We start from the raw sequence: 13,369 nt of genomic DNA, 5'->3' as shown, positions 1-13,369 counted from the left end.
ACGATATTTCAATCGAGCGGACGTTACGGCGCCGTGACCCTATCCACACCGACCGAGCCGCTGGAGATGCGCGCATTTGGGCCCACACACGCGGGCGGTTGACCCCTACATCCAGCGGATACGCCTAGCGATTCTAGCGATACGCTCGGGGAGAGAGGACGGGGAGTCGGCGGATACATGGCGTACCCGCCGTCCTTGGTGGTTGCGGCGCAAGTACGGCGAGGCCATGGCGCTGCCCCGGCCCCCCATCCGCTGCCCCCACACTCCCGGTTCAAATTTGAATCTCCAGCTACCTTTCCCCTTCCTCCTTCCTCCAGCCTCCGAACGAGGTCTCACCCAAGAACTCCAAATCAGCAGCTCGCCGCGCCTGGAAGAGAGGATTCGAGCGGCAGGTCTCGCCTAGATGATGATGGGCGGAGTCTCTGAGGGATTCACCGAGCTTCTCATCAGGTAAGCCCTCGCTGTACAGCCACCCTGCATCCTTCTGTCCATCCCCTCCTGCTGATTTGATTCAAATTGGTCCCAGATTGTCAAGGCCAATCCACGAACTTGCGCCTGACAGGGAACCAAGCATTCCGATTCAGGGTTCGGAGACAAGCGCCCGCACTTCTCCGTCCAACTTGAGTTCTGATTCCAGCATGCCAGATACACGGCAAGCCGATTTTGTGGAGGACGGAGACTGCAGCAACGAGCCCTTAGCAGACACACTGAATGATGCACCATTGGCGGCTGATTCGCATACGCCGACATCAAGCGAGTCCCCTCCATCGGAACGCTCCTGGAAAAAGAGGTTAGTCGCCCGGAAGTTTGCTGCAGACCCTTTTTGAGCACTCATGTTTATTCTCTGGTAGTTGTAAATGACATTAGAAGGGGATGTACACTAGCCGTGGGATAGACCAATATTTCAGAAATGGTTAGTGGCACAGATGGTGAGAGAACAATGCCCATATTCATAGTAGTTTAGGTTGAATTAGTCTGGGATGTCTGGGGCAATAGTAAGATGTGGCATACAGAAATGTAATCTGAAGTATCGATTCGCACCCGGTGGCGGAGCTTAGTTGAAACAAAACAAGGCCATGGCCCGCCCAGATCTTGCACCTTGCCTCATAATATATCCAATTTGTACACTCTATTTTCTCATTTTCGATGATATATCAGCTCATGATAGTTGTTTAGCCCGCCCATGAACTGTGTCCAAGCTCCGCCGCTGTTCGCACCATGCTTATGTTCCTAACAATCACTCTGGGGAATAAGGTACTATGAATACGTTTACTTGCCTGTGCAAGATAGATGTTCTAGATGCATGGACTATCATAAGACCAGATGCCGAGAAAATCATCGGTGTATCTGACTATTTCTTCATTAAGATTAAAAGTGTTGTCCAGACCCAGCGTCATCTGGCTGAATTTCAGGTTGTGGAATTTTTCTGTGTCTGCTAAGGGCTATAACGCCTTTTTTTTACAAATGGTATGGAACAATCATGGCTGCCTTGCTACTATCTGAATATGGCATATTTCCAATATGCACAACCATGATGGAAGCTCTGCAAAACATTTATCTTGCAAAGTCAAACCATGTGATATCTAGAACTCAGATTAGAAAGGTTAAAGAGCAGAGCAGCTCAGGAAATTGTTAGTTTATAGGTGCATCCATCCCATAACTATTCATACAGGGCAGTCGACTGATTTCCAACTGATTTTGGAGCTGTCATACATAAGTTTTGGCATCCAAAATTGAAAACTGGAGTATCACTCCGCACCATTCTCATGGGCCAAATACCAATCTAGTGCTGTTAGCGTTATGTACTACGAATATGTTTACCTTTTTTTTATGTATGATATATGCTCCAGGGGCAGTTTCACTGGGAGAGTACACTGCATGCTGTAAACAAAGCATACTGTTTGAGATGAAAGCTCGTAAGTAAATCGGCACAGTAATAATCAGTGACCCATGAGAACCCTTAATTGTAGAGATATGCACCAATGCCAAGAATAACACACATCAGTATGTTGTCAACTGTGGAGTTCATTTACCAGGTCGATCGAGACTGCACCACACATAGGGTATGTGAGCAAAAACCACAATTAAGGGTTTCATGGGGAATACAGGGTGTAACACGACACCTGGGTTATAGATTCTGTAAGCCTGACATTAGTACTTCTTAGAGATTTTGTAGTTGTATCCATCTGCAGAAGTAATGCATATCCTGATGAGTTCAGCATCAAATGACGCGAAGGAAATGCACATTTTACAGAAGAAAAAAATAGGATCAAACCTTTCCGCCAGCTAGCTGATGAAATGTGCCATCTATACAATCCTGGGTGTGGGCATTTTTTGTGTTTTCTACAGCTGAAATCTTTCTTACAAACGTTGTAGAACCAAACACCTCAGACATTAGTTACATGCTGAGACTCTCAAGTTGTAATCCGCAGAATATTGGTCCCGGTTGTACTTGTACTATCTTAATATTGCATATATCCAACATGCATATTGTTTCCTTCGAAGTTTTGGGTAAATATTATTATCTACATCGTTGAGCCTCCTGATTGGTAGACATAGCACAGGCCCCAGGTCCCTGACTTCGCATGTTAGCCAAAAAACTGTTAGTGTTACACGCAGTTACCTTCCTCGCGAAGTGCATATTCAATTATGATTCGGCCTGATTCTTCTCCCAACAATTGTACAGGTTTCGTCGTGGAGAGATTCCCGATTCCAGGGAAGCAAGCACAGGAAAGAAGAGTGCACTAGAGAATGCCATGAGGCGATGCAGGGACAGGTTCTCAGACGCCGTCGTTGAACCAGAGATAGGGATGGAGTTTGATTCGTTGCCTGAAGCATATGATTTTTACAATATTTACTCATGGGAGATTGGTTTCGGAATAAGATACGGGTCGTCGAGGATTAACCCTGCAAAGAGTAAAATCAGGCAGGACATTACCTGTGGGTGCGAGGTAAGTCCGAATAGCTATTGTCATGCCCCCAAGTTATTACAATTTTTATTTGTAAACTGCATCTTTGTCGCAACGATCATCCTTTTTAATGATGATAAACTCTACCATATGAACAGGGGAAACCTAGGCGCCCGAACACAAGATCTGCTTGCTGCGGCTGCCAAGCCATGATTCGTTTGCACAGAACAGATGACCATGGATGGTACATTCATGAGTTCCGAAGGGACCATAATCATGGGTTGGCAATGAACAGCGGCGAAAAGAGGCAATGGTGGTCACATAGGAACATTGACCCACACACAAAGGACCTTGTTAGGAACCTCAGGGACAATAACGTTGGCCTGACCAAGACCTTCAGTGTAATCGGTAGCTTCTTCGGATCAATGGAAAACATCCCCTTCAACAAGCGGTCACTGAGGACGCTTTGTGCGAGCATCAGCCGGGACCATTCGGACGATGACATGAGGAAAACATATGATGTTATGTCAGAAATGAAGATGAAAGACCCCAACTTCCGAGACAGCTGCTTGGTAGACGATGAAGGGAGGGAGGATCAGAGCACTCATGTGGACAAATGGGAAGAGTCGTATGCAGTACCAGCAATTTGGTGATGCCATAACATTCGACACAACATACCGCACAAACCAGTATGACATGCCATTCGGACTTTTCGTAGGCGTCAACAACCACTTTCAGAGTATACTCCTAGGCGCTGTTCTCTTGATGAATGAGAATATGGAGACTTTCGAGTGGGTATTCAAAGAATTCGTCTCTCTTATGGGGGGGAAACCACCCGTCACCATACTGACAGGTACAGATGTCCCTGGAATATCATTTTTTTGTACTTTGATTGTGTAATTCCATATACAACAGGACACCTAATCCAAGTATTGTTGTCTCTGAATAACAGATCAGTGTCGTGCCATGGAGATTGCTATTTCTGCTGTCCTCCCTGACACCACACACCGATGGTGCAAGTGGCATGTATTGCGCAAAGCGAAGGAACACCTGGGATCATTCTACTCCAAAGCGGCAGGATTCCGGGACGAGTTCCACAAGATCCTGGAGTACATGGTAACAGTTGAAGAATTTGAGCACGCATGGTCCATACTTGTAGAGAAGTATGGTCTCGAGGATCACCCTTTCATAACTCAGATATATGAGGTTAGAGAGAAGTGGGCAAAGCCATACTTTGCAGGAATTTTCTGTGCTAGAATGACAAGCACCCAACGATCCGAGAGCGCAAACCACATGCTAAAGGGGTTCGTCCCGCCGGGGTCTTCAATTAATATGTTCATAAGGCATTACAGCAAGCTCCAATTTGACAGGGATCAGGAGGAGAACTACCAGGAGATGAGGTCCCGGCTGGTAAGATCATCTGAGCCAAACCAAATAATACCACAACTGCAATGATTATTCCAATTTAAACTACTTTCTAAATATGGCATCGAGTAGGGCTCTCAATGACTGTTGTCCACTGTGCATTTGTTATTTAATCTCAGGGGATGCTTATTATAGATTTCATTGATACAACAACCTAATGTAGAACTCCGATCTAGAGAATCAATGGACTGCACTAACGAAACAAAACCGAATAATACCATAGTCATTTACAAATCCTTTTTTCTATTCAATATTAGATATGCTTGTCCTTTTTTATCGACATCTTTCGTCCCCTGTAATTTGAACACCCCAAATTTGAACCCTGGTGGAGCCTGCCGCTTCGAAAACATATTTAGAAACCAGACTGACAAAAGCATTATACTGATATTGTCGTATTGTTGGCCACCATCAGCTTTTGTAATCCCTCTTTTTTAATAATCCCGTCTACCCCTGTTATGGTCAAATACAAGTACTATCAGGGCCCTTGCTAACAAGTATCCCCGCTTGTTTGTGATTTACTATCAACCGACCCTTATTATATATTCCTGGATACAGCCACCTAGTTCAGATAAAAGAATTTGATAATCCATTGACTGCATTACTGAAAACAACTGACTACCGTCTGAGGTATTCTGTTCTAACTATCCACTGAGTTGTCCTGACTTGCGATGTCTTTCTTTTTTGTTGGTTTGTGTACAAAAAACAACAGCGAGGCTCAGTGCTCAATTCCGGACTTCCCATTGAGGTGCACGCGAGCAAGATATACACGCCAAATGTGTTTGGCTTGTTCCAAATTCATCTGTTCCAATCTGCGTCGTACATTGTGCGAGAAGTCATTGATGGTCACAAATTCATGGTGAAACACGTATTCTCCGAAAGGAGACAGAAATGGTCCCGGACAGAGTACGAGGTGACCGCTGACCCCGAGATAGGTTATTTCAAATGTGAATGCGGGATGTACGAGCACATGCGAGTCTTGCGAGAATGTGTATGGTTAGCTTGTCCTGTGACTACAGAACTTTACTAGCCAAAATGTGGGATACACACTCTTGCGGATCATGTCACGCGGGACACGACAACGTGGATACTCACACCAAAGGCACCTGGGATTGGTTCATAACGAGAATGTGTATGGTTAGCTTGTCCTGCGACTACAGAACTGTACTAGCCAAAATGTGGGATACACACTCTTGTGGATCACGTCACGCGGGACACGACAACGTGGATACTCACAACAAAGCGCACGGATCGTTTAGTTTGCTTCTAGACGACGTTATGGATGAATTCTACGATAACTATGACCCGGATTGTTTATCAACTTTGTACCCAAGGGTCTGTTGAAAAAATAAACCCACTCCTAGGATTGGTTCCTAACGAGAATGGGTATGGATAGGTTGCCCTGCGACTGCAGAATTTTACTAGTTAAATATAGGATGCACACTCTTGCGGGTCACATCACGCGGGACACGAAGACGGTGGACGGTCACACCAAATCGCATGGACCATTTAGTTGGATACTAGAGTACCTCATGGAGGAAATCTACTATAACTATGACCGGGATTATTATCTACTATAACTATGACCGGGATTGTTTATCAACTATATATCCAAGGGTTGATTAAAAAAAACTACACCTGGGATTGGTTCTCAACGATAACGGGTACGGATACCTTGTACTACGACTACAAAACTATACTAGTAAAATGTGGGATATACACTCTTGTGGGTCACATCATGCGGGACACGACAACTGTGGATACTCACAACAAAGCGCATGGTTCCTATGAGATGCATGCATGGATATCTTATTAGCTTGAAAAGGAACTTCTCGGGCCCAACATTAGGATACCTATATGTTCCACGTCGAGGTGGATACCTATATTACAAATTTAGGATAACTTTGAATAAGATATTAGCTCGATATCAATGCATTGGGTTCGTCTATCACGTGGTTAGTTATGAGTCGATGCACACACTCCTAGGATTGATTTCTAATGAGAACGGGCACGGATAGCTTGTCATACGACTACAGAACTTTACTTGTCAAATGTGTGATACACAGTCTTGCGGATCACATCATGCGGTACACGACAACGGTGGATACTCACACCAAAGCGCACGGATCCTTTAGTTGTCTTATGGGGGACCTTATGGATGAAATCTACTATAACTATGACCGGGATTGTTTATCAACTATGTATCCAACGGTCGGTTCAATACTAAACCCACTCCTGGGATAGGTTCCCAACGAGAATGTGTATGGATAGCTTGTCCTGCGACTACAGAACTTTACTATTTAAATGTGGGGTACACACCCTTGCGGATCACACCATGCGGGACACGACAACTATGGATACTCACACCAAAGCGCACATATCTTTTAGTTAGCTTCTAGAGGACCTTATGGATGAAATCTACTATAACTATGACCGGGGTTGTTTATCAACTACGTATCCAAGGGTCGGTTCAAAAATAAACCGACTCCTAGGATTGGTTCCTAACGAGAACGGGTACGGATAGCTTGTCATGCGACTACAAAACCTTACTAGTATAACATGGGATACACACTCTTGCGGAGCACACCATGCATGACACGACAACGGTGAATACTCACACCAAAGCGCACGGATCTTTTAGTTGGCTTCTAGAGGACATTATGGATGAAATCTACTATAACTATGACCGAGATTGTTTATCAACTATGTATTCATGGGTCGGTTCAATAATAAACCCACTCCTGGGATTGGTTCCTAACGAGAATGGGTATTGATAGCTTGTCCTGCGACTACAGAAGTTTACTAGTCAAAAGTGGGATACGCACTCTTGCGGATCACATCACGAGATACACAACAAACGGTGGATACTCACACCAAAGCGCACAGATCCTTTAGTTGTATTCTAGAGGACCTCATGGAGGAAATATACTATAACTATGACTGGGATTTTTTATACACTACGTATTCAAGGGTCAGTTCAACAAAAAATATACGCCTGGGATTGTTTCCCAATGATAACGGGTACGGATACCTTGTCCTACGACTACATAACTTTACTAGTCAAATGTGGGATACACAATCTTGTGGATCACATCACGCGGTACACGACAACGGTGGATACTCACTCCAAAGCGCACGAATCCTTTAGTTGTGTTCTGGGGGACCTTATGGATGAAATCTACTATAACTATGACGGGGATTATTTATCAACTATGTATCCAAGGGTCGGTTCAATACTAAACCCACTCCTGGGATAGGTTCCTAACGATAATGTGTACGGATACCTTGTCCCGCGACTACAAAACTTTATTGGTCAAATGTGGATACACACTCTTGCGGATCACATCACACGTCAACGGTGGATACTCACACCAAAGCGCATGGGACCTTTAGTTGGCTTCTAGAGGACCTCATGGAGGCAATCTACTATAACTACGACCGAGATTGTTTATCAACTATGTATCCAAGGGTCGGTTAAAAAAAACTATGCATTGGATTGGTTCCCAATGATGACGGGTACGAATACCTTGTAATGCGACTACACAACTATACTAGTAAAATGTGGGATATACACTCTTGTGGGTCACATCATGCGGGACACGACAACTGTGGATACTCACAGCAAAGCACATGGATCCTATGAGATGCATGCATGGATATGTTATTAACTTGAAAAGGAACTTCTCGGACCCAAGATTAGGATACCAATGTGTTCCACGTCGAGGTGGATACCTATATTACAAATTTAGGATAAATTTGACTAAGATATTAGCTCGATATCAATGCATTAGGTTCGTCTATCACGTGGTTAGTTATGAGTCGATGCACACACTCCTAGAATTGATTCCTAACAAGAACGGGTATGGATAGCTTGTCATGCGACTATAGAACTTTACTAGTCAAATGTGGGATACAGTCTTGCGGTCACATCACGCGGTACACGACAACGGTGGATACTCACACCAAAGTGCACGGATCCTTTAGTTGTCTTCTAGAGTACCTTATGGATGAAATCTACTATAACTATGACCGGGATTGTTTATCAACTATGTATCCAAGGGTCGGTTCAATACTAAACCCACTCCTGGGATAGGTTCCTAACGAGAATGTGTATGGATAGCTTGTCCTGCGACTGCAGAACTTTACTAGTCAAATGTGGTGTACACACCCTTGCGGATCACACCATGCGGGACACGAGAAACGGTGGATACTCACACCAAAGCGCACAGATCTTTTAGGTAGCTTATGGAGGACCTTATGAATGAAATCTACTATAACTATGACGGGGGTTGTTTATCAACTATATATCCAAAGGTTGGTTCAAAAATAAACCGACTCCTAGGATTGGTTCCTAACGGGAACGGGTACGGATAGCTTGTCATGCGACTACAGAACCTTACTAGTCAAACGTGGGATACACACTCTTGCGGATCACACCATGCGGGACACGACAGCGGTGGATACTCACACCAAAACGCACGGATCTTTTAGTTGGCTTCTAGAGGACCTTATGGATGAAATCTACTATAACGATGGCCGAGATTGTTTATCAACTATGTATCCATGGGTCGGTTGAATAATAAACCCACTCCTGGGATTGGTTCCTAACGAGAATTCCAAGTAGTGTAGTCTAGTTTTTAATAAATATGGTTGTAGAAAATATGGGTTGAACTTTGTAATATATTTATATTTCCAGTTTATTTTTAAATTTTGTTTGATCTATTTACCTATGCAATTGTGTGAAAATGTTGTTTTTGCCGCGGCATTTTAGCGCATCTGCAAAAAGTCGAATCCAGCGCTGCATTTTGACGTGGCGGTTTAGCACATCTGCTAAAGTTGTCGCCGTGTGCTGGATCCGCATAGCGCGCGGTGTAAATCCAAATATACAGCGCCTGATATAGCGCGCCTGTTGAAGATGCTCTAACACGTGTAGTGAACTCTAGCAATTATCTAATGGATACTCTTCATGTGTTTTCAAAGAACTTTATAGGTGGCCGGCGATTTTTATACACATTACGTTGAGAAAAAGGAGACGAACATTTTTCGTTCAGACAATTTTTTCGAAATCAAGATGCATCAAATTGAAAATTCAAAACCAGTTACCAACCAAAGTGCATTAACCAGGTACAGACGAGGTCCGACTGTGTACTACATGACAGGGGCTGTGTACTTTTGCCAGGGACTGAAGTACACCCGGTACCATCTTTGCATGCTGTTGTACAAACTGTGGGGCTCAAAAGGTACACCAAATAGTGTGAATACCTGACAAGATAGTATCACCCGGTACAAATACACTGCCACTAGCGTACAGCGGTCAACGAATGTGAGCATCTCCAGCGATATTTGACGGCGGCTGATTGGGTCCTGGCGCCATAAGGTCCCGTAGGAATCCGCGTTCGTTGTTTGAGCGACGCAACTGAGCTCACCCCTAGACATGTGGGTTGGAGGTTGAAGATGTAGTGTGTAAATTTCTGTGATGCGTGAACCCACTAGATAGTTTAGAAGTTATTTGCAAAAAAGATAGATGTCGCTATTCATTTCTCACATTAATCCACGCTACGGTCCCCAAGTCCATTTGGCGTGCCGCGTTGGACATAACTAGCTCTGAAAATACTACTATAAGTGTTTTATAGTAGTTTTATTTAGATACGAATATGCCTAGACACATTTTATTTATAGATATGCCTTTATATAAAAAATTGAAACATTTATTTTAGAATGATGTAGTGTAATCGAACGAGAGTTGACTAAAATGCTTGGATAAGTATGGCCAATGATGTACTAGAGGGTACTAATAATGCAGTTGCATCTCTAAACACCGCACTGTGCACATGACAGGATTTGTCGAAAAATCAAGAAACCCGCAAGTTGGTTAAAAGTCAGCCACTTCTTCCGAAAATAGGCAGCAGCACCTAGCTCCTTCCCCCTCGACTCCAGACTCTTCAACCGTTCCACGTCTCCCTCCCCTTGGACTCACGAAAATGGCGAACCCTTCTCAACCCCGCGTCGCCCTCCTCCTCCCAGTCGCGGCCCTCCTCGCGGCGGCCCTCCTCCTCCCGCTCGCCCGCTCCGACGCCGACGCCGGATCCACCCCTACCACCGCGTACGACGAGCTCCGCCTCCGCGGCTTCCCGCGGGGCCTGCTCCCGGCCAACGTCCGCGGCTACACGCTCGACGCCGGCTCGGGGGACTTCGCCGTAGACCTCGTCTCCAGCTGCCGCATCGTGCTGCCCGCGGGGAGCTACCTCGCCAACTTCAACGACCGCCTCACCGGCCACCTCGACGACGGTCGCATCTCCGGGCTCAGCGGCATCAGCGTCAAGGCCTTCTTCCGCTGGTGGTCAATCACCGGGATCCGCGCCGATGGGGACGAGCTCGTCTTCGAGGTGGGCTCCGTCTCCGCCAAATTCCCCGCTCGCCACTTCAACGCCAGCCTCGAATGCCCCGCCAAGGCCGACTCTTAGTACTGCAACAAGGTACTGCTTTACCGATGTACTATACTACCTCAATTTTCTTCTGGCAGTACCCGTTTCTTGCTTGTTATACCATGGATTTTAGGAACACAGCCCCTCTACGTATACATCTGTGGATTATAATTTCACAATTTCAATTCATTGTACAGTAGTACCATTAATAGGCTGGAATTATTTCATTGTTTATTGTTTGGAAAGCTGTTGCTTAATGTTTCTGCAAGTGTGATGAACAAACTGCATCCCTTTGAACTTTCAGCTTCATGAGATATGGCCATATCAAGGCTGCATGTTGTTGATGCTAGTTCCGATTGTTGTAGTGCCAACTGTTTCGGCTTCGGATTAGTTTCAGTAATTGCATAGTGGAATTCAACTAAATTGCTTGTTTACTTTCTTATGATTGCAGTTGACCCTTTCTCTCTTACTTGCTTGTTTCGGTCTAATTCACCATTTTGTTATTCTTGTTTTTCTATTATAATATATCTGCTTTGTTTGGTGTCTAGTATTCAAGATGGTTTCTTGTTTGATGAAGGTTGCCATTTGTTGTTTTCTGGCACATATATGAATTGAAGTACCATGGAGGCATGGAATAGTTTCTGATGACACGACTGAGCAGCAGAATTGTATAACAATGCCTCGACGCGAAGTACCATGGAGAGTCATCATGTCATAAATAAACACATAGTAGTAGTGTTTTTCTTCATGAGATTTGCTTGCTAGTAAACAAGTTTGGTTGCTGCTCGATTGGCATCAAGCTTCTCCACTAGTTCCACTCCCCATCCTTCCTCTACTACTACCTCCTTATATCACTTCTATGGATTTTGCTGAAAGAGAACATGTTACAACTTCAAGCTATTATCTGCATATATAACCTTTCTTGGCTTGGGGCTGGATGCAATCAGGTTTGATTTGCAGTGAGCTGAGCATGGGCATGCCTATTACGTTGCATGAATTGTCAGCTTTTACGTCATGGTTGTGTTAGAGTTAGACTTGCTGATCTCTTTCCTATTTGTCTTCCTTTGAAAGGCTGAAATTTGTCTAGCTCGAATATTTTTTTCATCAACAAACTACTCCCTCCGTTTACTAATATAAGATGTTTTAGCTTTTTGTAGATTCATCTATTTTTGTATGTAGCTGGTCTACTTTTAGTGTGTAGATTCACTCATTATAGTGTGTATCCAGCAAATTAATGCTTTCTTTCTTGCATCCAATCATTTAAAGCTTTAACTAGTTAATCATTTAACATTTAATCTGGGTTGAGGGATTAGGAGACAAGTGCCTAACATATACGTGCGCAACTGGGCATCCAAGGAAATAAATTAACTGCTTATTCATAGAGCAAGAAAACATCCCCAGGGATTACGTTTTTGGAGCATGTCGTAAAGATGACTTAAACTAACACATGATCGGTAAATTTGCATTAACTTTAGGTGTGAAGTTTGTGGACTAATGTACCAGGTCACTACTCATATTGTAGGTTAGGTGTTGATAGTAGTGTTTCTCTTGATTGTAAACTGAGAACTTGTTTGCTGGTGGTGTATTGCTGATCACTATTCACTAATACTTTAGGGAGCTAGCCGGCTATTACAAGAGAGACGATGACTGCTTGTTTTTTGTATCATCCAAATTTGCTTTGTCAAACGCTGAAGTATTGCCTGTTGACTGCAGGCACCCTTGCATGTCTCATGATATTGGCATGATCAAGCTGCCTCGACATCAGGCACCATTATAGTTTTCAATCTCTTCGTGGTATGTGTAAAATTACTTCTGTATAAGTCTGGATCGCTAAGACTACCACTCCACTCTCCACACCAAGAAAGCGCAATAATGTAACCGGTTTTTTCACCGGATTATTCGTCAGTCATAGTCCTGGGAACTGGTAACGGTTATTGTTTCAGTTCGTAATATATATGACTACTGGTGCATACTTCTCTAGGATTAATTGTTCCCTTCTGTTTGTGGGCATGCTTGCCACCATATCACTGTACTGGTAGTCTCCATATTCATAAGTTTCAACATCCTATAAATTACTACAGGGGCTTGCTGCGTTCCACTTTTTTTTTTTGAAACTATAAATATATTAGCAAGCAAGCCGCCTCATTAAAAACCTTCCAGTCCCTTTCGGTACCCTGGTAAGGAAAAGAGTGCGTAAAAAACTTGCTGCTCACAGATCAAATCATAGTTACATCGTTTAGGAGCTTGTCTAATAGGAAACTAGGGGGCTCATCGTCCCAGTTACAAGCAATTTTATGCTGAAAGCTATACTTGGCTATTTCATGTGCTACTTGATTTGCATCCCTAGGACAAAATATGAATTGAACCTCCCCAATATTGGATGCTATATCGATGCAGTCAGCAAAGATAGCAGATGATTCATTCCACCATCTATTTTCACCTGTAAGCGCTTGGATTGTTTCAGCCGAGTCAGATTCAACCATGATGTGATGACAGCCCATCTCTTCAACCATTTTCAGTCCTTCACGGAGCGCCATTGCTTCAGCCATCGCCGCAGTCTGGACATGCGGTAATAGCTCACATTTTGCATGCACAAAGGTTCCCATGAAATCA

General features: G+C 44.0%; 2 protein-coding genes across 2 annotated transcripts; both read left to right on the top strand.

Moving 5' to 3' along the window:
* The first annotated feature begins 145 nt into the window (after positions 1 to 145).
* On the top strand, positions 146 to 5,333 carry LOC124660109 (protein FAR1-RELATED SEQUENCE 5-like). Its single transcript, XM_047197898.1, has 6 exons — positions 146 to 450; positions 527 to 790; positions 2,687 to 2,951; positions 3,068 to 3,762; positions 3,862 to 4,319; positions 5,044 to 5,333. Exons 1-4 carry the CDS (start codon positions 404 to 406, stop codon positions 3,560 to 3,562), a joined length of 1,071 nt encoding a protein of 356 aa, XP_047053854.1. The 5' UTR covers positions 146 to 403; the 3' UTR covers positions 3,563 to 3,762; positions 3,862 to 4,319; positions 5,044 to 5,333.
* Positions 5,334 to 10,186: 4,853 nt separating this feature from the next.
* LOC124666167 lies at positions 10,187 to 12,728 on the top strand. Its single transcript, XM_047203515.1, has 2 exons — positions 10,187 to 10,807; positions 12,470 to 12,728. The coding sequence occupies exon 1, from the start codon at positions 10,313 to 10,315 to the stop codon at positions 10,793 to 10,795; it is 483 nt and encodes a 160-aa protein (XP_047059471.1). The 5' UTR covers positions 10,187 to 10,312; the 3' UTR covers positions 10,796 to 10,807; positions 12,470 to 12,728.
* The last annotated feature ends 641 nt before the right edge of the window (positions 12,729 to 13,369 follow it).

Source organism: Lolium rigidum, chromosome 6, assembly GCF_022539505.1.
Source record: "Lolium rigidum isolate FL_2022 chromosome 6, APGP_CSIRO_Lrig_0.1, whole genome shotgun sequence".
NCBI classification, from domain to species: domain Eukaryota; kingdom Viridiplantae; phylum Streptophyta; class Magnoliopsida; order Poales; family Poaceae; genus Lolium; species Lolium rigidum.
The sequence above is the reverse complement of the archived record's forward strand: the minus strand, read 5'-3'. Positions and strand labels throughout refer to the sequence as shown.

Bases quoted from the DNA above. Each gene is read 5' to 3' on its own strand.
- LOC124660109 (XM_047197898.1), top strand. From the start codon at position 404: ATGATGATGGGCGGAGTCTCTGAGGGATTCACCGAGCTTCTCATCAG. The intron at 451-526 runs GTAAGCCCTCGC...AATTGGTCCCAG, and splicing joins TTCACCGAGCTTCTCATCAG to ATTGTCAAGGCCAATCCACG. The intron at 2,952-3,067 runs GTAAGTCCGAAT...CCATATGAACAG, and splicing joins ACATTACCTGTGGGTGCGAG to GGGAAACCTAGGCGCCCGAA.
- LOC124666167 (XM_047203515.1), top strand. From the start codon at position 10,313: ATGGCGAACCCTTCTCAACCCCGCGTCGCCCTCCTCCTCCCAGTCGCG.